This window comes from Periplaneta americana, chromosome 1 (assembly GCF_040183065.1).
Source record: "Periplaneta americana isolate PAMFEO1 chromosome 1, P.americana_PAMFEO1_priV1, whole genome shotgun sequence".
Taxonomy (NCBI): Eukaryota; Metazoa; Arthropoda; class Insecta; order Blattodea; family Blattidae; genus Periplaneta; species Periplaneta americana.
The window spans coordinates 64309798-64331959 of record NC_091117.1 but is presented as its reverse complement, the minus strand read 5'-3'; the positions used below and the strand labels follow the sequence as shown (position 1 = coordinate 64331959).

Genomic DNA, 22162 nt, shown 5'->3' with positions numbered 1-22162 from the left:
GGCAGAAGAAAAAAAAAAACTTTTTTATCTGTCCCCATGAGAATGTTTGCTTGTGAATATGCGAGGTAGGATCACAAAAGAAAGATATTTTACATGAACCTGGAATGGAATCAATACTGGACTACATAGTACATAAGTATCAAATAACTGTTTTCAACATGTTAACTGAAATGTCGAAAACTGGACATGGATCACTTAATGAGTTGTGAATCTCTCCTTAATTATGATCTTGTAGCAAAATATTGGAAAGCAAGAAGGAAGATAATTTTATTATTATATCGTGAGCATTAGATACACACACACATTCAAACCAAGAGGGAGTAAATAAACTGGGACACCCTGTGAAGAGACGAGAAGAAATATTTTGTACACTGTAACAGTTTTTTAGAGGGTTATTTTATGATCCTGTATCAACATCTTATGTTATTTAGCATCTGAATGAAATGAAGGTGATAATACTGGTGAAATGAGTCCGGAGTCCAGCACCGATAGTTACCCAGCATTTACTCACGTTGGGTTGAGGGAAAACACCGGAAAAAACCTCAACTACGTAACTTGCCCCAACCAGGATTCGAACCCAGGCCACCTGGTTTCACGGTCCGATGCACTAACCGTTACTCCACAGATGTGGACGTAAGAGTTCTTCTAGGACTGTAATCTATCAGGATGATGATGATAATAAGATATTACACTTATTATCAACAAAAACTGAAAGACTTTGAAGGAAGTGGCCATGGCCTATTTGAACGTAACATTCAACTTACCTACAAAGAGTGAACAACACAAAGAACCCAATCATAACTCACTACATGAAAGTTCGAATTCCATATCTCTAAATATAAAACTAGCATGCATGGAAAGTAATATGGAACTTGCCATCAGTTATCTTCCTAAGCACGTTGACCACATCTGCCACCTCCAACGAGAGTTCATCAGGCTGGCGAGCTACATACGGATGAACTGCAGTCACTTGAGGACAGTCCCATTCCTCATACACTGTTTCGTCAGGGTTGTCAGATACAGGAGGGTTCACTGCTTCTAGCCACCGTTGCCGGTCAGATTCCATGGAACACGATAAAATCTGCAAAGAGAAGATGCATTATCCCAATGTAAGAAGATTATTCAAATACTCAACACTATACTCATGCATTTTATACAATTTGGCCAACATAAGGGGCAAGTCTAGTGGTAGGGCTGCCACCTTTAAGCCTCCACACAGGTTTGGAGAACAATATTTTCTCTGTTTTGGATGTTGCAGTTATATCGCTAATACAAAATCAACTCTTTTTCTTCTTCATAGATTAGGCCTGCTAGCCTGTTCTGGCTCAGTATTCCATTGTTTTCTTGCCATTCCCTTTCTTTTATAATGTGGCTAATATTGCCATGCTGCTTTTGAAAGGTGAACACAATTCATTCTTAAGTTTTATATTTTATTACTTGTTCATTAATAGGTTAAGTTCTAGTTATTTTCTCATTTCTTCAACCCAATGAACACAATCACAAAACTGAAACTAGCTTGAACTGCACACTGTACCTTTTGCTGAACGGAAGCTTCAATCTCAGGTTTATTTGTACCTTTTAGTTCTGTTAGGAGATGGAGACGATTAGTTTCTATTTAAATAAAGAATGAATTGAGGTCACTAAATAATAAATTCGGACGTCAATAAGACAATAACGTAAAGGAAAATTAAACGATAATTATCTGAAATGGCATGTGTACTATACTTTTCTGTGACGAGAAGTGAAATGTCTCTTTACACTGAAATGAGAAATATAATTACTACTTTTTCCACAAATTAAACAGTCTTTCCCTCATGAAGTGCACGAAAGTAATCGTCTTCTCATTCCTGTTGTTGTAATTTCCAGAGATATTATTTGGAGTTACTGTCATCCTACTTTCCGCGAATGCCACAGACTTATCACAAGCAGTGTTTATGTTTGAATTCTACCTTCCCCTACCGAGCGGACTGGTGTGGGGGTGAATGAAAGTAGTGACGTCATTTCTCATTGAGAGACAGTCACCCACCCATGATCTTAACCATTAGAAAGCAAATAAAACTATTAAGTTGAAAAGTTTTTTACAAGCAGAACAGGACAAATAATAATTAATTATTAATGTCTCTACCATTTCAACAGTTTTCTTCTCATGATTCTGCAGCATGGTTAGAAGCATTAGGTTACGTCCACCTTCAGATGTGAATTTAACAGGAAGATTCGACATTCCCTCTGCACTCGTCATCTGCACTAGATTCCGGGGACAGTAATCTATGACGGCATAACATTCATCACCTGTGGCGTCAGGAGTAGTTTTCCTGGAAGCAGAGATACAAATAAATTAAACTAAAACTCCTTTATTCAAAATTACTTCTATCTTTCAATTATAAAGATGCACACCAAAAGGATCTTGTTTAACTAGTGGAGCAGGGATAAGGTGATATAATTATGAAAGAAAGGTGGGATTTCAGTGAAGAATTGGGTATAGGCAAAGCATACTCGTATCTGTAAATGTACGGATTTTAGACTTAATCAAGGATAAATGAAAGACTCTGAAGCAGGTCTTGCCCAAGACTACATTAAAATCATAACAGCTGTAGAACATAATTAATTTACAACATAAGGAATACATTTTATTAATATCTGACATATCTGCAATTAACTAAACATTCATTTTCATTAGATATGATCTAGAAGTTTAACATTTTTAGTATTCTAAACTTAATTAACCAGTCAGTTATCACTGTTGTCCATTAATTTATTTTGAAAAATACTGATTTTATTTATAGGCTGCTAAACTGATACATTATACCTGTTACATTTATAAGTTATAATACAGTGGAGCTTCGATAAGCATCCAAATTCTACTAATTGTAATTTTGCTGGATCATATTACACCAGTACATTCTCGTGTATGATTAACATTTGCATGATCTCGAACATCGTCATGTGCATGAGGATTTCATTTCATAAGCCCACTGTCTTTGTAATGTAGCATTTAACAGCATAATATATCAGTTGTTAATTTTAATGTCACACATAAAAATATGCGATCAGGGTTTATTTAATTTTATAGCATTTATTAAGCTTTTCTGTTAGGTTAGGTAACGGTGGCTAGGGATGAGTTAGGGACAACCCTTTACACGTCGGCCATACTGAGGCCTTTGTGCACTTCAAAATTAATGGGATGAGGATGAGGTGTACCAGCCCACCGGCTGCATGTGACCCCTCACCCACTCACCCAATGAGGTTCCCCTACACCCCCTGCCCTAAGTTCACACCGCCAAGGTGACCAAGCAGCACAGGATCCATTCCAATGGCCCTTCCAAGATGTTGAAGTGCCCTTGGAAGTGCTCTTAAGGAATAAATTCTGAGAGAGAGATTGCAGAAGGCTGGGAACCCAGGGATGATTGCGGAAAGGACAACCCCCCCTCCCCCCCAGTAAGCAGATGAAGATCTGCACCTTGACTTGAATATGTCTATGGAATGAGATGAAGAAGATGAATTATATGAAATCTAAATTCTTTTTCTACATGGGAGAGGAAGGGAAATAGACCGTGGCAATGAAAATTCCAACCTTGCATTTGCCTAAGTAACTGTGGAAAACCAGGTCCGGGAATCCAACCACAGACCTCCCGAATGCGAGTTCCATGCTGAACACATGAGCCACCTCGCTCGGTAAGCTTTTCTGTTAAAACCTCTACAATAAATACGATGGTTGATATCATTTTTGTATGTCTCATTTATATACTTTGTATGTCTCATTTATTTTGACCTGCTGTTCACATTTTATTATGCATTTTCCTTTCTTTCTATATGTCATATATTATGTCTGATTTCTACTTACTTGTTGTTTACATATTATTATTATTATTATTATTATTATTATTATTATTATCTTATTCAGTTTGTGTGTAAAATTGTACTGTACTTTGTAAATTTGTAGTGTGTTTTGTAACGCAGTTTTACTCCTGGTTGAGTGTTAGAGAAGGCTGTATGGCTTTAACTCTGCCAGGTTAAATAAACCATTATTATTATTATTATTATTATTATTATTATTCAAATCAATGGACTAGTACTGTGGACTTGCATCTTATAATGCCGTAAATAATTTTGTTCGAAGTTATAATCTAAAAGTGAGATGTTTATGAGTGGCTACATTTCATTTTCAGAATGATTTGTCATTATAACATGGATTTAAATTATTCAACTTCGTTGTTTCGATAACAGTTGCAGTTTTGTGAAACGAATTAAAAACAATCGAAGTTTCAAAATCAAACAAATTGCTAGAGTATACTTTGTTCTCGTGGCAATCATCTAATGAGGAAAGTTTCCAATAAAAAATTTTTTTGAATACCAGACTTTTAATACAAAATGTACAATACTAATAAACCGCATTTTGTTCACCATGCAAATTAATAACCATTAATTCATTCAATTTAAATTCAGTTCAATTTATTAGGCCATTAAACATTAAAGTACTAGACTTCGTAATTACAACTGTACATAGGATACACTAAAAAAACTAAACTATACTATGAAAACTAACAAAGTATAACTGAATTTATTAATTAAAAACAATTTCACTCGACATTAAGTATACTTAAATTGAATTTTAGATTTGATTGTATCAACTGGGTTAATGAAACATTCATTAAACTCTTCCGGAGTTAAAAAAGCTAACTCAAACTTTTCTCTTATGGGGATGAAATTATATAATAAACTTCCCAGTAAATATTACAATTTACATTGTAATACGTTTTAAAACAAGATTTTATAATTGGTTACTTACTTACTTATGGCTTTTAAGGAAACTGCAGGTTCATTGCCGCTCTCACATAAGCCCGCCATCGGTCCCTATCCTGAGCAAGATTAATCCAGTCCCTACCATCACATCCCAACTCCCTCAAATCCATTTTAATATTATCCTCCCATCTACGCCTCGGCCTCCCCAAAGATCTTTTTCCCTCCGTCCTCCCAACTAACACTCTATATGCATTTCTGATTCACCCATATGTTCTACATGCCCTGCCCATCTCAATCAAACATCTGGATTTAATGTTCCTAATTATGTCAGGTGAAGAATACAATGCATGCAGTTCTACGTTGTGTAACTTTATCCATTCTCCTGTAACTTCATCCCTCTTAGCCCCAAATATTTTTCTAGCACCTTATTCTCAAACATCCTTAACCTCTGTTCCTCTCTCAAAGTAAGAGTCCAAGTTTCACTACCATACAGAACAACCGGCAATATAACTGTTTTATAAATTCTAACTTTCAACTGTTTTGAGAGCACACTGGATGGCAAAAGCTTCTTAACCGAATAATAACAGGCATTTCCCATATTTATTCTACGTTTAATTTCCTTCTGAGTGTTATTTATATTTGTTACTGTGGCTCCAAGATATTTGAATTTTTCCACCTCTTCAAAGGATATATTTCCAATTTTTATATTTCCATTTCGACTGATTATTCGTATAAAAAATCCTTTTCACTCTGTTGGAGAATTTATAAACAGAAATTCGAATGAGATTGTCTTTTTATTGATACAATTATTTATAATTTGTTAGTTTTGAAAGTAGTAGCTTGTTTTTTTTAATGTGTTCTATGTACGATACTACTGACGAAGCCTATTACTTGTATGTTTAATGGCCTAATAAATTGAATTGATTGAAATTGAATTGAATTAATGGTTATTAACTTACATGGTGCACAAAATCCGGGAGAAAAACATAAAAATATGGTAAAGTCAGTAACCCTAGCTGTATTTAAGAAGCCAGTACTGTACATACCTTTTCTTTTTTGTAATAACAAGCAGGTCAGTGAAAAGGAACATGTGTATTGTGACACGCGAGAATTTTTTCCCAAATGTAAGCTTGCCCTCATCTCCTCGCCAGACAAGTTGTGTGAGTTCGCCCTTTTTCACAAGCCATCTCGCACTTGAGATAATGGGTACTGCTTTTACTTCGCTTGGAAAATACAACTGTGGGCTCAGAATTAGGATCTCTTCCATCCTTTCCATTCTGCGTGCGTCTTCATTGCAGTTCTGAACAATCTGCAACAATGGTTACATGTTTACATATAAGTAGAGACAGGATTTTCATGCACTATCAAATCGTAAAATATGCATGCATCCATGCACTATCAAAATTGAAACTTACATTTTATTTTAGAATGGCACAATGTACTACTAACAGTCTTTCCAAATTTCTAAGATATTCTTTTCCCTTGATCCACTGTGCCACAAGATCTCTTCTCGAACATTTAATCGGGGGCATTACAACACTTCACAGATCACGACAGGACACAAATACAGTAGCTAATTCAGAAAACACCTGTACATGTAGCCTATTACAGACCTTCTACCTATCTACCTTTCCAAATTAAAGGCATGTTAGGGGAAGCATGTTAGTGCTATTGTCGCCAAACTACAAAGTATGGGAGGGAGCAGAAGAGGCATCCCTTCTAATAATAATTTTAGCCTCAGAGTAAGACTTGCATAGAACAGGAGTGTGGAATTCCAGTGTGACAATACAATGAGAGGATTAGCTGGTAAGGTTCAAAGTCCTCAGGTAGAAACCCTGCAAACCGTTAGCATTTCACTTATATTTTTCAGTACATATACTCAAATATTGTAAGCTCAGAAATATCAAATCTACGAGGCAACATTTATAAAATGCAGTATCATGCTTTTAATATAAAATATGCAATGAAACTATAAAAATGGACTTAATATGCAACATAAACCTCAAAATAAGCATTATTAAACTGTTGTTGTTGTTTTCTAATGCCAGGCGTTTGACAATAAAGTCATTTGACCTCTTGCACTCCAATATTTTTGAAAGATATTACCATGGCTAGCCACTGAAGCACAGATTTTGAGGTGTTCCGAATCCATTTCTTGGTTTGAGTTGCACAATGGGCAGTTAGGGGACAGATATATTCCAATTCTATGCAGGTGTTTGGCCAAACAAGCATGGCCTGTTGCCAATCTAAATGCAGCTACAGACGATTTTCGTGGTAAATCGGGAATTAACTGTGGATTTTGATGCAGAGAGTTCCATTTTTTCCCTTGAGATTGTGTTTTCAAATTTTGTTTGTTGAAGTCCAAGTATGTAGATTTAATAAATCTTTTCACAGAGTAATACGTAGATTTAGTAACAGGTCTGTAAGTAGCAGTGCTGCCCTTCTTTGCTAAAGCATCCGCATTCTCGTTTCCCAGGATTCCACAATGGGATGGTATCCATTGGAATACAATTCTTTTATTGAATGATATTAATTGAGAGAACATTTTAGTTATTTCTGCTGTTTGAGATGAAGGTGTATGTTTAGAGACTATTGATAGAATAGCTGCTTTGGAGTCTGACAATATAACTGCATTTTTTAATTTATTGATGTGGCATAGAAGATTCCTGAGACTTTCACTTATTGCAATGATTTCTCCATCAAAACTTGTTGTTTCATACCCAAGAGATCTATAAAGTGAGAAGAGACACGTAACACCTGCACCGGCACTTTGTTCTCTGGAGATCAAGGATCCGTCAGTGTATAAATGACGCCAGTTTTGTGGAGGGTACCTAATATTAATTGTCTCTAAAGATAATTGTTTTAGTATTTCAGTGTTTACTTCTGATTTTAGTATTTCTTCTGTTAAATTTAGATTATATTCTATATTTAATAGAGTTAAAGGGTTTGGTTTAATTTGTAGGTTTTCTTTTAAATTCGGGATATTGATTTTCTGTTTTAATTCTTGAACAATGGATATGAAACTTTTTTTGAGTTTTCAATCTACAGAGAGGACTGTATGAATGCCAATTGTTTCCTGGTAATCTGATAAGTTTTTCATATTGAATCAGTGCTTTTTCTTCTATTGTCATTTTGATGCTGTTAATATTAGTGAGGAATCTCATAGAATCTATTGGAGTTGTTTCTATGAGATTAAACTTAAAATCTTAAACTTTATTAAACTTATAATCTAAAAAACATGCATTATGCATGAATTTACCACTAGAAAGACCAAAACATGCAAATATGCACGGAAAAAGTATACATATTTCGAATCACTAAGCCATGAAATGGATATTTACAAAGTTTGAGAACTGTAGCAAGCTTATATAAAAACATGCATTTGCATGGAAATCCTGTCTCTACATATAAGAATGTATTAATCCAGAGCAATAGTTAAAGCATAACTATTTGAAGAAAACTTAACTGAAATAGTACAAAATTATAGAAAGACCAATTTTGTGTATGGCAGTGGGACTGGACTTGACCAATAACGTAATCACAGTAACTATTTGATAAAGAAAAGAAATTAATATCCACAAAAGATTGTCAGCATGTTTTCGTACGTTTTTGTCCATACTCTCGCAGTACCATTATAATAATATTACAAAAATTACAATGTAATCAAGTTCTGAATCTCATCAAGGTCGGAAGGTCTATTCAAACACACAAGAGTCAAGACCGTGGGAACCTACTCTATTGTTCAACTAGAAAAAGCTGTGTGCTCACAGGCTGTTTTGTAATCATATAAAATTCACATGGTGTATTTATTTGAGGTCAGTGGCTAGTGAAAGGGAGATGACAAATTGTGAACTGGTGACATTCTAAAGATAAGAATGTCAAAGTCTAACTCTTTTAAGGAGAGAGAGAGAGACGTCAAAAAAATGTAATTAACATGCTAATATGTGGGACAGTCTTACTTTGTTCAAAGTAGCAAGAGCCAGTCTACATGTATTGTATTCGTCATCTTGAGGATCAAGACGTGTCAGGACAGCATCAATTAACAATGGAAGTCGTGTTATGCGTTGCATCGGCAGCATCAAGAAAGAGTGCAGAGACAATGCTTGACAGACAGGACCACTTTCCAACTGTGCTAGTACTTCTGCGAACTTTCCATTTTGCTCTCTGAAAGGAAGAATGCAACAGATATTACATACAATGTATATAAAGTAACTAAAAGAATACTGGGAATAATAATTCTCATGAAAAGTCCAGATCAGTGCTGAAAAGAAGAGAAACATATTGAAAATACTGTGAAGTACACTGTGTCCAGATATTTGCAAGTATGGATGACATCGTGAAGTTCAATACAAACGTGCATGTCCTGAGAAGAAAGCAAGTATTGACTGTGACTACTCATGTACTTGTAATTACTATTGAGTAGTACAGCTATACATGGTATTATAAGACAAAGACACTAGAAATTGAATAGCCCAGGGGCCTATTTCACCAATGAACTTTTCAAATATTTATTATTACTTCTGTTCCATCATTACAAAAATTTTGAAAAGTGGGAAGTTATACGCTGAAAAGGGAAAGTATTAGGAAAGGCTACAATCGTAGACAAATTCTTATACTTTCAGACAGCCAAGTGGCGCTTAGGGCACCTGAAGCCTCCTTGGTTAAGTCAAAACTGGTATTGGAGTGCCGCTAGTTCCTCATGTTACTGGCTGAACATAATACAGTCCAACTGAAATGGGTGCCAGGACATGTAGGGATTCACGGTAACGAAAGAGCAGATAAGGCTGCCAAAAAGTGAACCAAGAACCCATTCATAGGACCTGAACCTATGCTGGGACTATCTCTAAGACCAGTATCACACTCAAAGGCCCTCATAAGAGATTTCAATAATAACAGGTGAAATGACCTGTTAAAATTGAGCAAAAAACCGCTGGGCAGTTGGGTTCCTTACAGGACACTGCGCCCTCAAGTAGACCTTGTATAGGATGGGACATAATATCAACCCAGCCTGTACTCATTGTTCACAGGGAGATGAGTCTGTAACTCATCCATTATGCGAATGCAATGCATTTGCTCATCAAAGAGCTCTCATCTTTGGAAAACATTTTCCGAAGCTTGATGAGCTATCAACTGTCCCAGTTCGTAATTTGATGCAGTTCATCAAGAACATCAAACTATTGGACAGATTGGATATTATGACGGGGATGCGCAATAGATCTTTCTTTTAGTGTAGGTTGCAGTGCTAGGGCTTTGAACATCAAACTATTGGACTGATGGGATATTATGACGGGGATGCACAATAGATCTTTCTTTTAGTGTAGGTCGCAGTGCTAGGGCTTTGAACATCAAACTATTGGATTGATGGGATATTATGACGGGGATGCGCAATAGATCTTTCTTTTAGTGTAGGTCGCAGTGCTAGGGCTTTGAACATCAAACTATTGGACTGATGGGATATTATGACGGGGATGCACAATAGATCTTTCTTTCAGTGTAGGTCGCAGTGCTAGGGCTTTGAACATCAAACTATTGGACTGATGGGATATTATGACGGGGATGCGCAATAGATCTTTCTTTCAGTGTAGGTCGCAGTGCTAGGGCTTTGAACATCAAACTATTGGACTGATGGGATATTATGACGGGGATGCGCAATAGATCTTTCTTTCAGTGTAGGTCGCAGTGCTAGGGCTTTAAACATCAAACTATTGAACTGATGGGATATTATGACGGGGATGCGCAATAGATCTTTCTTTTAGTGTAGGTCGCAGTGCTAGGGCTTTGAACATCAAACTATTGGACTGATGGGATATTATGACGGGGATGCGCAATAGATCTTTCTTTTAGTGTAGGTCGCAGTGCTAGGGCTTTGAACATCAAACTATTGGACTGATGGGATATTATGACGGGGATGCGCAATAGATCTTTCTTTTAGTGTAGGTCGCAGTCCTAGGGCTTTGAACATCAAATATTGGACTGATGGGATATTATGACGGGGATGCGCAATAGATCTTTCTTTTAGTGTAGGTCGCAGTGCTAGAGCTTTGAACATCAAACTATTGGACTGATGGGATATTGTGACGGGGATGCGCAATAGATCTTTCTTTTAGTGTAGGTCGCAGTGCTAGGGCTTTGAACATCAAACTATTGGACTGATGGGATATTATGACGGGGATGCGCAATAGATCTTTCTTTTAGTGTAGGTCGCAGTGCTAGGGCTTTGAACATCAAACTATTGGACTGATGGGCTATTATGACGGGGATGTGCAATAGATCTGTTAGGTCACTGTGCTAGGGCTGTTAAAGCTCTCCCCCCTCTTAAATTCAATTCAATTCAATTCAATATAATGCTGGAAAGTAAATGGGATTTTTGCAAAGAACAAAGTCTCTTTACCATTAGGATTAAATTTATTACACTCAGTACATTTTTGCTTTGGATTCAATAAAATTTAGAGACGAAATATAATGAGAAGATAAAATTTATTATTAAGTGATTCAGGTGATGAAGAACCCAAGAAAAGAGTATATAAAAACAGGATGAATTTCCATAATCTCAATTTGTCTCAATTTTGTGTGTTTTTTAATTACACCAACTCCAGCAGATTATGTTCTTCAAAGAGTCTGCTGAGTTAGCTCTGTGGTAGCATGTCTGTCTCCAGAGTAGCCGGCCTGGGTTCGATTCCCGGCAGGGTCAGAGATTTTCATGTAAAATTTCTACCTCAGGACTAGGTGAGATGGCAGTGCACAACTTCTAATCATTAAATTGTGCACCAATATGCCTGGGTTAAATCTCAAATCTCTCCCCAGTGTATATATGAAGAGAAAGCATATGTTACTGTTGACAGTGATTTGTCTGTCAGATGAGGAAGTTAAGCCTGGCGGCCCCCTTGGTGCTATTTGACAGGAGTAGGCTACATATAGGCACCGGGTTTCCCCTTCCTTTACATAAGATGTAACAATTGCTTTCAAGAATCTGAGGCAGTATCTAGCAGTGTGTGGTCTACGTGTACTTTGTTTAAAGGTGGTGTTACATTAAAAGATTTGCTCCCTTTATTATTCCTTTAAAAAAAAAGTTGGATAATATTTAAGAACTTCATAAATGCCTCAATCCTGATAAAATAAAGAGTTCTATAAAACTTAATCTGTAAAGTCAACAGTCATGGAACTCATAGAATATGGTTTAATTGGAAATTAAAGTACGAGTATGTGAGCAACAATACAACAATAAAAATGTAATTATGGAACTGTAATTGTCTTATTATATATGGACCGATAAAGGTTAATGGCCAGTGGAGGATACGGTATAATAAGGAATTGTACGACAAATATAATGAATTTGACCTTGTTACTTTTATTAAATTAAAGAAATTAGAATGAATTGATCATATACTAAGGCTCTCAATAGACCGAGTACCAAAGAGAGTGCTTACAGCAAGTTTTATGGGGAGTATGCGAATTGGAAGACCACAGAAAAGATAGGAGGATGGTATTAAGGAAGATGCTGCAAACCTGCTTAGGTGTCGCAACTGGAGGCTTGCCGCGCAAAATAGAAATGACTGGAGGCAGAAAATCAGGGAGGCCAAAGCTCGAACTTGAACCATTGGATGGATGAAATTGTCTTATTATACATATCAATAAATAATTATGTTGTTTTCAAATTTTTAAAACAAATAAGAACACAGAAACAATGATTTTAATAAATATTTAAGAAAAATCATTCAAATAATTCATACTTAAAACAAGATAATATGTCTAAGGTCCCATTCCATAGCATTGTGGTCTAAGGCATCATACCTAGGATTTGCGTTACAGAATACATGCTGATTCGAGTTCTAATAGGGGAAGAAATTTTCTCATATAATTTCGACCAGTGTATGGGAATGGTGTCACCCAGTACTGTGATGAATTTGAGGAGCTACGATAGATAGCAAAATCCGATTATTAATACCAGATATAATGGCTCGGAGATCACATTAACCACACAATACCTCTGTTCAGGTTGGATGATCGTTCACCTCTGCTGAGGTATGTGGACGTGAGCCAGCAGTCAGATGGTCGGCCTTGACCATTCATGGACTGCTGCATCATGGATTATAATATAATATCTTCAAGTGACAAACTAAAGTCAATGACTGACCAAATTAACAAAATTAAATGAAATATTGCAAAAAAAAACGTGCAAAGTAAACAGAAATAAATGCGTATTGCCATAATGTTGAGCATGCCAAGAAGTGGCATTTGACACTTCTATAAAAGTAGCTATTTAAAATATTCCAAAAGACAAAACTAAAAGAACGTACAAGAGTGAAAAATACGTACATTAATGAATTAAGTAGTGAAAATATATATGATAAATTAAGTACCATTTCCTATTTCAGTTCGACCAAGAGATGGAAGGACAACTAAACACACAAAATATTGCGATCTGATAAATCATAAACACAGATGTCTCCCTTACTTGAGTCCACGTAACGTCCTGTCCAGGCAGATTTGGTTTGAACAATACTTGATATATACATTGAAGTTATTGCTTGCATGTTTCAAAACAACCTCACAGATGCCGTGCAGTAAAATGTTATCTTGCCAACATGCTTCCAACTCAGCCAAGAAGTTTTCTGAGCAGGATTTGACTAGAAATATATCACAGTAATACATTAAATCACACCTTACGGAAAGAAACAATCATTTAAATAAAGAAATGTACACACTCTCTGGACTACTTTATACATATTTCATCTTACCAAAATATTGTAATCTTGTAAAATTTTGACTTGTTCCACATATTACAGCTTCAATGCTAATGTAAGATCTATGGAATACAATAAATGGGGGGGGGGGGGATAAAGTAAATATTAAAGAAAAATTAAATACTTAACGAAATGTCAGGAAAGAGATTCTGAAAGGTAAGATAACTTAGTAGGACTTAACATTTATTCATCTATTAACTTGATTAATTCAATAATTATATGAAATTGAATATGGGAAAGGGAATGGAACAAAATTCACAAATGAAAATTTTATCATTGGTATAGAGAGAGAGAAATAAATCGTCCGGCCTTGATTAAGGATGAGCACGAGTATCCGGAAATTAATAGCAAATAAAAATATAATCAATTAAATATGAGTATTGTTATAAAAATAAAATGTAATAATTAAGCACCACTGATTATCAATTATAAAATAAAATCTTAGAATGAAAGAGTAATGGAACGGAGAAAAATTCTCTCCAGCGCCGGGATTTGAACCCAGGTTTTCAGTTCTATGTGCTGATGCTTTATCCACTAAGCCACACTGGATACCCACCCCGGCACAGAATATCTGCAGGGAATATCATATGTACTTCGGTACATTAAAATAATATATATAAAATCTTAGAAGATGATGTAATTTCTAGATTGAATACTAGTATTCTTACCTGGAATAAGGTTGGAGAACAAAGTGCGTTTATCATTTTTGGACAGTACAGATTCATCACACAATTCCAGACTAGATATAAAATGTTTCTCAAGAACATTTAAAGAATTCATGTATGATGCTTCTGATGTAATGATTTCGAACTTTGCCTCCTGTAATTTCTTTTGATGTGGGCTAATTGTACCTGAAAATAACGAATACAATCGTTATGTATAATACTGTAGAAGTAGTAAAGTCTTCAGATTCTCATGTCAGAATAAGTCACCTTACAATTTAATTGTAACAAAATCGCGTTTGTGAACATTACATTTTAAGAGAAATTTATTTTCTCTTTCTTATGAAGATATTTTTTCATCGTAAATTTAACTTAATCTCAATAATATTTTCCGTTAAATATTTTTTTTTTTATTATTTTGTTGTGATGAAACCATATGTAATTATTTCCTTGAATATATTTTGTAGTGTTATCTCTAGGAGAACAGGTAAAAACAAAGTTTAAGTTGGTACATGTGTCAGAATGTTGAACATGAAAAGTCTGTCAGTGAGAATCTTTTTTGTTTATGATTGTACATAGACATGGGCAAGACAGCAGTTTAAATATGTTTTCGAAAGAGACTGGCTGTATTTTTCCATTTGTCTTAAACTGTGATATCATTTTTGTGAGTCTTTCTTCATTTGTTCAATTCAGGTCTGCGAAGTCAGTAGTTTTGTTCCAGCACAGTTCAGAATCGATTCTGAACTGCCTATTCATGCGCAGTAGCTCAATTTGCGTTCTAACAAGATTTTAACTGATACAGAATCGATTCTGAACTCCCAGCTCCCTTTTCATCGTGCTTTAGAACTTGTTCAGAACGAGTGAAATTGGTTCTCAATTAAGAGCAGAAACTGGGAATTCTGAACAGCTAACAGTTTAATCTGAAGTTAAGGTTAATACGCGGTTAATACGCTTCAAGACTGGACAGGTTAAAATTTAAAAAATATTCGATCATGAGTGATTTTGAAGGTGATGGTGATATCTCTTACGAAGAAATAAGTTCGGCAGATGAATATAATTTTAACGAAAAGAAACTCAGAAGGCTGTGAAAGAATAGTTCAAGAATGTTCCAACAACTTAAAATCCCGAACTACTTCTGAGAACTTACACAACTGGCGCATGTGTCGAAAGATGTTCGGTATTAGTTCGTAACACATTCTGAATTGCTTGTTGGAACAAACATAATATATACAATATCCAATTTCAGCTGTTTCATAATATAATGTAGGATGGGTGGAGCGGAGAAAAATTCTCTCCGGCACCGGGACTCAAACCTGGGTTTTCAGCTCTACATGCTAATGCTTTATCCACTAAGCCACACCAGATTCCAGTTACGATGCCGGATTGAATCCTCTCAGTTTAAGTTCCACCTCTTAGTTTCTCTTTAGTGGCCAACCCTCATGCACTGTGTCACAGATGTGTGACAGTGGCACAATGTCCAACACACTATGTGACTAAGTGGCCAGGATCCGATGGAATGAGTGCCGTCTTATATCACTAAGTGATTATTTGCGCATATCATATTATTGTGATGTACCGAAGCACATATGATATTTCGAGTCCCAGTGCCAGAGAGAATTTTTCTCTGCTCCACCCATCCTTCATCATATGATAATGCAGAATTTCTGCACGAAAATATCATATGTACTTCGGTACAGCACAATAATGTTTCATAATAGCTTAATATCTACTAAGATGGACGGTAAATAGCGTCGCAGAACATCTCTCCATAGTCTTCTTGGTTGATCCAAATCTTTCTTCCCACTAGATTTGTGGGTCATAATTTGTTGAACAATTCTTATCTTGCCCATTCTGTGTGCGCTTTCTAGTTAGTTTTCTTTTGCAATATTAGGTAATTTTAAGTTGAAAATGTTAGTTCTTATTTATTATACATCTTGATTACACAACTTTTAACCCTGTATCACTTCGGAAATGTATGATAAGAGCTTTCTTGTGTTAAATTTTAAAGTACCTTGATAACATGTTTCGACCTATTTTCGGCCATCTTCGGAACTGGTCATTGTTGGTCTTGGTATTGTATTGTGAGGTTACTGACTTATTCCATTCTGTTATATCCAATTACGTAACTTAGAAATTTAAATTCGGCACTTCCTATTTTTCTTGGTATATTCAGTGCCAAAGTTCAAATTCATATTTTAACAACTCTAAGGCTATTGCTTTATAGAATGTTATTGAGAGTATTTTCTAGGTTTATTTTTAAGAATACATTTGATAGTTTCGCATGTGCACTGATATATATATATATATATATATATATATATATAGTATATAGTTTATTTTGTAGGTCGTCTTCTGGCTTACAGGATATCATACCTCATATATTTAAAATGACTACCTTGCTCTATAATTTTCTGCTTTATTACTATTTTAGATCTTATTGAGAATTGGATTTTTTTCTCTAGATATTTCTAAGTTATCTAAATTATATTAATACTTGTATAAAAGTTTTTTAAAACTTTTTATTAAGTGTTTGGAGTAGATAGCCTCTTTCTCTATTATATTCCACATTTTGTTTCTTATACTTTACCAAACACTTAGTCAATGAATACAATGTTGATTATCAGACTGAACACTCTTCTTTTTCCATTTATCTGTTTAATAGTGAATACATTGCCCATGCATGAGCATTCTTTACTAAATCCATGTTGTTTGCCTGCAGTAGGATTTCGCCTTTTATAGTATCCACTGCTGTGGAGTAATGGTTAGCATGTCAGACCATGAAACAAGCATGCTCAGGTTCAAATGCTTGGAACAAGTTATCTGACTGAGGTTTCTTCTGGGATTTCTCCTCAACTCATTAAGAGCAATTGTTGGGTAGCTTTCGGTGCTGAACCTTGGACTCATTTCACTGGCATTATCACCTTCATTTCACTCAGATGCTAGATAACCATCATAGTTGATAAAGTGTCGTAAAATAAATGAATGAAAAAAATCGCTTTTTATGTTTACATGATGATATTCAAAGAGTCTCTTATTCAGTTCACAACTATCTGACTTATTCCTTAGTTATTAAAATTATCCTGTATGAGCTTAAATTTTATACACAATTATATTGATCTATATTAAGAATTACAAAGCATTCTTTTGTAAATACTGTTAAACTATATTTAATCATTGTTATTAAACAGCTCTTCCTGTTGAATGAGGAGATAAGAAATACCCTAATATCGCTCTTATCTATTGATTATAAGCTTATCAGAATTCCGCAAAATATGAAATGGGAACGAATCTTACTTAAAACACGACTATTGACAACTTCTGGGATTTCACACCACAGAGTTCGATGCTGGCCATCACGTGGTCGGATAAGCTCCATCGCAGTTGGTCGTGACTGTTTCGGTTTACGAGAATTGTCACCAATTTCTTCATAGCCATCAGAGTCCAGTTCACTTCGCATATCCCTCTGAAAATATAATACATAAGAACATTAAATTTTATGAATAGTTATCAATTAATATTAAACGTTTACTCATAAGATATTATTTGAGATCTGGATAATTAGTACAATGGGCTGCCAAATTATCATACTCACCAACGAAGGTACTGCAGAATCTAGATTATTTTTCGACATTTAGTAGGTTTCTAATGTCGTCTAATATAATTTTGAAAAATGTGAACACTGTGATTTTTTAAATACTGTATACTGTTTATTTTAAATTAACACAAACATGCATTTGTCAATATTTTTTTAGTGAAACCAACCTTTACAACAATCAAAACCTTAACACTCCTTGGCAAACTTGATATGCACATCTTAGCCAATTCCGGTATGCTTGACTTCACCAGGGTTCTTTCACATTCTCAAACAAAACATTTTTGTTGATAATGAAATCTTTTTTCATTCTCTCTTTCTTTAAACCAACCCAAATGTTTTCAATGGGGTTCATGTCTGGGGAATTTTATGGCAAATTTAAAACCTCAGTTTATTCACCAAAACTATCTATTGTGTCCACACCTGTAGAGTAATGGTTAACGCGTCTCACTGCAAAACCAGGTGGCACGGGTTCCAATCCCAGTCAGGGAAAGTTACCTGGTTGAGGTTTTATCCGGGGTTTTCCCTCAATCCAATATGAGCAAATGCTGGGTAACTATTGGTACTGGACCCGACTCATTTCACTGGCATTATCATCTTCATTTCATTCAGACACTAAATAATTGAAATGTTGATACAGCATCATAAAATAACCCACTAAAAAACCATCCTTTTCCCAATTCTCAATTTCAAAAGATCAAAACACGAGATAAACATTGTAAATACTGGAACTTCATCTTACCCCTTTCCACATCTTTGATTTCTTCTTACGAAATTGATACACTTTCACATTATCACGCATTACTGACAGCATTGTGCGAACCTATTTTTCATGTTAATCCAAAGCAGTGACTAAATAATCAATTTCTGAATTTGCACTCTTAACTAACGTTCAGTTTATATAAGTTCAATCTTAAACATCCATCCTCCATTTTATGCTCCTTCGATCATTTTATGTTAAACCGTCATTTTCATCATACAACACTGTGCATGTGCTGCAGTCACATTCAATTTCAATGTTCACTCTTAGTTTGTGAAAGGAAGGAAAATTTGATAATATTTATCACTTGCATACCTTCACACTGATTAACAAACTAAAGGTTTCGAACAGAAGTCCATATTCATCAGTTGTTATCACTAATAATTTGTCGAGATAACAGCCTTGCTTAAGCCTTGTTTAATCAATTTAGGACATCCTCATCAAATATAAATGATAAATAAAATAGTTCAGTCAGTTTGCATTTAAGCGAAGCACACAAATGAATTTCAATAAAAATTATGTTGTTCTATAATAAACAATACTCAAACAACACAAGTGCAACAAATCTTAGGCAAAGAACAGCATGCACTGTTTCATTATTCTTGTCTAGTTCTGCAAGAAAATTGTGTGTTATGTTATGAATATCAAAACTGAATTTTCAGACTGAATTGTAACAAAACAGAGTTAGAATAAACATAACATACATGCAGCTAAATTAATTGAAAACTAGGTTTTATAATTACATTTAAAACAGAAGTGGTAATAAACGTAATATTACAAACAAAATTAAACCTATATGCCAAGATACTGTACTATAATTTAATTCTGTGGTGTTCGGGTAAAGGGGTATAAGTCATTTTTTTGTCCAGGTGGAATTTTGTTCCCCAGATGAACACACAAGTTAAATTATACAAGTGGGTGTGCAAAAATCAAATAATACAAGCAGTTGATGTGTTTTATTTGTGAAGAAAATTATTTGTAATAAGGGTTCCAAGTTTAATTTTCATTTTATCTCCGAACTCATTTTTATGACTTATCTCCCTTTACCCAAACACCACAGAATTATGCACACTGAGTGAAGCAACAGAAGAAAACCACGAAAACTTGCCGTTATATCCAGTTCGTAAATAGGATCCTCCAAAATACATGATAGATGCGTTACTGCTGAGATAACCTGGTTGATAAAATTATTGTAACTGTAATTTTTCTTTACAGTACACGTAAATCTCTTACAGATATCAGAACAGTATTACCATTTTTTTTTCTCTCTTATTAGACATATAAATATTCTGATTGCAATAAAATTTATACCACAGCCAGAAGAAGGAATATTGGCGAACCACAAACAGTAAACTTTTGCACATAGAACCAGGGTGCGAATTGACAAGAGGGATGACAGGGATCAGCCTTCTTAAAGAATTTGATGTCTCCTGCTGAAAATATACTAATTTGTCCCTGCCATTTATTCCTTCAGTTGCCCAATTTATAGTTTCTGTATTTTATATGTTACTAATGTTCCATAATTCATATGTTATTAATGCACTACATAATGATTCTCGTATTTTCTTGAATATAAATTAAGTGCTATAACAATACGAGTCTGCCAACAGTGCTAATTATTATGGACAGTATTTTTTATCGACAATTAAAATTTTAATGTACCCCCTGGAAAAAATATTCAGTTCCCATCCTGTATATAACCCCCACCAATGCATCTTAAATACAGCCATAAATAACAAGCTGTGTTCTCAATGCGTCCAAAAATGAATCACAGACCCTTGGAAATAGGTCAGTATTCTGTACATTGTACATCGTATGTATACAAACATTACTTTTTTAACACTAAATTCTCTTTCATTATTATTGGGGATCACCAATGTGGTTTTAGGTGTAATAGATCAACTATTGACCAGATATTTTGTATTCGACAGATAATGGAGAAAAAATGGGAGTATAAGGGTACAGTGCATCAGTTATTCATAGATTCCAAAAAGGCATATGACTCGGTTACGAGAGAAGTTTTATATGATATTCTTATTGAATTTGGTATTCCCAAGAAACTAGTTCGATTAATTAAAATGTGTCTCAGTGAAATGTACAGCAGAGTTCGTATAGGTCAGTTTCTGTCAGATGCGTTTCCAATTCACTGTAGGCTAAAGCAAGGAGATGCACTATCACCTTTACTTTTTACCTTTGCTCTAGAGTATGCCATTAGGAAAGTCCAGGATAACAGAGAGGGTTTGGAATTGAACGGGTTACATCAGCTGCTTGTCTATGCGGATGACGTGAATATGTTAGGAGAAAATCCACAAACGATTAGGGAAAACACGGGAATTTTACTGGAAGCAAGTAAAGAGATAGGTTTGGAAGTAAATCCTGAAAAGACAAAGTATATGATTATGTCTCGTGACGAGAATATTGTACGAAATGGAAATATAAAAATTGGAAATTCATCTTTTGAAGAGGTGGAAAAATTCAAATACCTGGGAGCAACAGTAACAAATATAAATGATACTCGGGAGGAAATTAAACACAGAATACATATGGGAAATGCCTGTTATTATTTGGTTGAGAAACTTTTATCATCCAGTCTGCTGTCGAAAAATCTGAAAGTTAGAATTTATAAAACAGTTATATTACCAGTTGTTCTGTATGGTTGTGAAACTTGGCCTCTCACTTTGAGAGAGGAACAGAGACTACGGGTGTTTGAGAATAAGATTCTTAGGAAAATATTTGGGGCTAAGAGGGATGAAGTTACAGGAGAATGGAGAAAGTTACACAACGCAGAACTGCACGCATTGTATTCTTCACCTGACATAATTAGGAACATTAAATCCAGACGTTTGAGATGGGCAGGGCATGTAGCACGTATGGGCGAATCCAGAAATGCATATAGAGTGTTAGTTGGGAGGCCGGAGGGAAAAAGACCTTTAGGGAGGCCGAGACGTAGATGGGAAGATAATATTAAAATGGATTTGAGGGAGGCGGGATATGATGATAGAGAATGGATTAATTTTGCTCAGGATAGGGACCAATGGCGGGCTTATGTGAGAGCGGCAATGAACCTCTGGGTTCCTTAAAAGCCATTAAGTAAGTAAGTAAATAACTAAGTAAATTCTCTTTCAATATTAGTACACTAAGTTTGTACTGTGCGACCATGTCAACAAAATACGCGAAAAATATGCGAACTAACCACAGCAGTCAATAAGTTACATAGTGAGGGTCGTGAAATAATCAGAAACATAATAAAGTATTTTCATGAAGAAAGTCAACAGAGAAACTGAAGTACATTTCTGTATCATCTGTAGCTGATTACACAAAATCTGATAATTCGACAAGAATTAGAAAAGAAGAATTGAATGAAATAACAAATAAGTACAAAAAAAACTGGCGACAACACATGGACAAAATGGAAAATAATATAATCCCTAAAATGGGCCTTCAATATCAACCTAAAGGCAGAAGAAATGGATCGAACAATATGGAGCCAGAACGGATTAAATAGTCCAAACTGTGAAATAGAAAAAGAAGAAGGCATTTTTAGATGATCATTCTCATCAATATTCCAGCTTGATGCTTCTAGAGGAAATTTTTCATTTTGGTTCATTTCGGCCCTTTTCTACATACATATTTTTCATATTACAAGGATCGAGTTCACTCTTCA

General features: G+C 35.1%; 1 protein-coding gene across 5 annotated transcripts in view; it reads right to left on the bottom strand.

Annotated features, from left to right (window-relative positions):
• The window catches only part of Exn (Ephexin), a 467843-nt gene that overhangs the window by 3087 nt on the left and 442594 nt on the right, over nucleotides 1-22162 (bottom strand). For 4 of the 5 annotated variants that reach the window (XM_069821311.1, XM_069821340.1, XM_069821349.1 and 1 more), the window contains 8 exons: nucleotides 19607-19672; nucleotides 17441-17609; nucleotides 14153-14335; nucleotides 13196-13367; nucleotides 8700-8904; nucleotides 5787-6049; nucleotides 2126-2312; nucleotides 877-1081 (listed from right to left, as the gene is read on the bottom strand). In XM_069821311.1, coding sequence (XP_069677412.1) covers nucleotides 877-1081; nucleotides 2126-2312; nucleotides 5787-6049; nucleotides 8700-8904; nucleotides 13196-13367; nucleotides 14153-14335; nucleotides 17441-17609; nucleotides 19607-19672 — 1450 coding nt within the window. The remainder of the gene's footprint in view (nucleotides 1-876; nucleotides 1082-2125; nucleotides 2313-5786; nucleotides 6050-8699; nucleotides 8905-13195; nucleotides 13368-14152; nucleotides 14336-17440; nucleotides 17610-19606; nucleotides 19673-22162) is intronic. The other variant, XM_069821331.1, reaches the window with a different exon arrangement.